The 2,500-nt window shown below is 50.8% G+C and overlaps 1 protein-coding gene across 1 annotated transcript in view; it reads right to left on the bottom strand.

The window, feature by feature from the left end:
- The window catches only part of LOC143278500 (uncharacterized), a gene marked incomplete at its 5' end in the record, with an annotated part of 10,956 nt that overhangs the window by 1,993 nt on the left and 6,463 nt on the right, over window positions 1–2,500 (bottom strand). The window contains 2 exons of the mRNA XM_076583280.1: window positions 1–114; window positions 2,341–2,469. The exon at window positions 1–114 is cut by the window's left edge and continues 1,993 nt beyond it. Coding sequence (XP_076439395.1) covers window positions 1–114; window positions 2,341–2,469 — 243 coding nt within the window. The remainder of the gene's footprint in view (window positions 115–2,340; window positions 2,470–2,500) is intronic.

The raw sequence follows: 2,500 nt of genomic DNA, 5'->3' as shown, positions 1-2,500 counted from the left end.
AGACGTACCTGGCGAGGAAGTTGACCTGGGCGTCCTCCGCCATCTCCCGGGTCGAGAAGGTCAGCAGCACGCTGTGGGAGGTCTCCACGGCCTCCAGTCTGTCTGGCAGCTCCACTGTGTGGGTGGGGGTGTGGGGTGGGGTTAGAGAATGTGGGTTGGCGGTTACACAGCACAGCAAAACAAGACACAGTAAACTACAGAACAGAACAGCACAGCACAGCACTATACAGCACAGCACAACACAACACAGCACAGCACAGCACTATACAGCACAGCACAGCACAACACAGCACAGCACAGCACTATACAGCACAGCACAACACAACACAACACAGCACAGCACAGCACTATACAGCACAGCACAACACAACACAACACAACACAGCACAGCACTATACAGCACAGCACTATACAGCACAGCACAGCACAACACAGCACAGCACAGCACTATACAGCACAGCACAACACAACACAACACAGCACAGCACAGCACTATACAGCACAGCACAACACTATACAGCACAGCACAGCACAGCACTATACAGCACAGCACAGCACAACACAACACAGCACAGCACAGCACTATACAGCACAGCACAGCACAGCACTATACAGCACAGCACAACACAGCACAGCACAGCACTATACAGCACAACACAACACTATACAGCACAACACAACACAACACAGCACAGCACAACACAACACAGCACAGCACAGTACTATACAGCACAACACAACACAACACAGCACAGCACAGCACTATACAGCACAGCACAACACAACACAGCACAGCACTATACAGCACAGCACAACACAACACAGCACAGCACTATACAGCACTATACAGCACAGCACAGCACAGCACAACACAACACAGCACAGCACAGCACTATACAGCACAACACAACACAACACAGCACAACACAACACTATACAGCACAGCACAACACAACACAGCACAGCACTATACAGCACTATACAGCACAGCACAGCACAGCACAACACAACACAGCACAGCACAGCACTATACAGCACAACACAACACAACACAGCACAGCACAGCACTATACAGCACAGCACAACACAACACAGCACAGCACAGCACTATACAGCACAGCACAGCACAGCACAACACAACACAGCACAGCACAGCACTATACAGCACAACACAACACAACACAGCACAACACAACACTATACAGCACAGCACAGCACAGCACAGCACAGCACTATACAGCACAACACAACACAACACAGCACAGCACAACACAACACAGCACAGCACAGCACTATACAGCACAGCACAACACAACACAGCACAGCACTATACAGCACAACACAGCACAACACAGCACAGCACAGTACTATACAGCACAGCACAACACAACACAGCACAGCACAGCACTATACAGCACAGCACAACACAACACAGCACAGCACTATACAGCACAACACAGCACAACACAGCACAGCACTATACAGCACAACACAACACAACACAGCACAGCACAGCACAGCACTATACAACACAGCACAACACAACACAACACAGCACAGCACAGCACAGCACAGCACAGCACTATACAGCACAACACAACACAACACAGCACAGCACAGCACAGCACTATACAACACAGCACAACACAGCACAGCACATCACAGCACAGCATATACAACACAGCACAGCACAGCACTATACAACACAGCACAACACAACACAACACAGCACAGCACAGCACAGCATAGCACTATACAACACAGCACAACACAACACAACACAGCACAGCACAGCACAGCACTATACAACACAGCACAGCACAGCACAGCACAGCACAGCACAGCATAGCACAGTACTATACAGTAAAGTACAACACCAAACAATACAACACACACAACACCGCATAAAATTCCATCCACACCACACTACACCACACACCACACACCATGCTACACCACACACCACACCACAGCACACCAAACACCACACCACACCACACTACACCAAACACCACACCACACCACACACCACACCACACCACACACCACACCACACCACCACACCACACAATACCATACCAAACACCAAACCATACCACACCACACCAAACACCACACAATACCACACCAAACACCACACAACACCACACCACACCACACCACACCACGTACCAAACCACACAATACCATACCAAACACCACACCACACACCACAACAAAACACCACACCACACACTACACCACACCACACCACCCCCACCCCACCCCACCCCAAACACCACACCAAACACCACACCACACCACACACCACCACACCACACCACACCACACCACACTCACATCTGCCAGGAGTGGTGACCTCCTCCAGAATGTCATAGCCCAAGGCTCGAACCCCGGGCAGCAGTGTCTCCTTCACCAGTTGCTCGTGGTCCTCCCCGTGTAGAATGACGGCGTCCGCTTCTGAGTCTCCTGCAACATCGTCATCATCATCATCATCATG

This window comes from Babylonia areolata, unplaced genomic scaffold (genome assembly GCF_041734735.1).
Source record: "Babylonia areolata isolate BAREFJ2019XMU unplaced genomic scaffold, ASM4173473v1 superscaf10, whole genome shotgun sequence".
Taxonomy (NCBI): domain Eukaryota; kingdom Metazoa; phylum Mollusca; class Gastropoda; order Neogastropoda; family Buccinidae; genus Babylonia; species Babylonia areolata.
The sequence above is the reverse complement of the archived record's forward strand: the minus strand, read 5'-3'. Positions and strand labels throughout refer to the sequence as shown.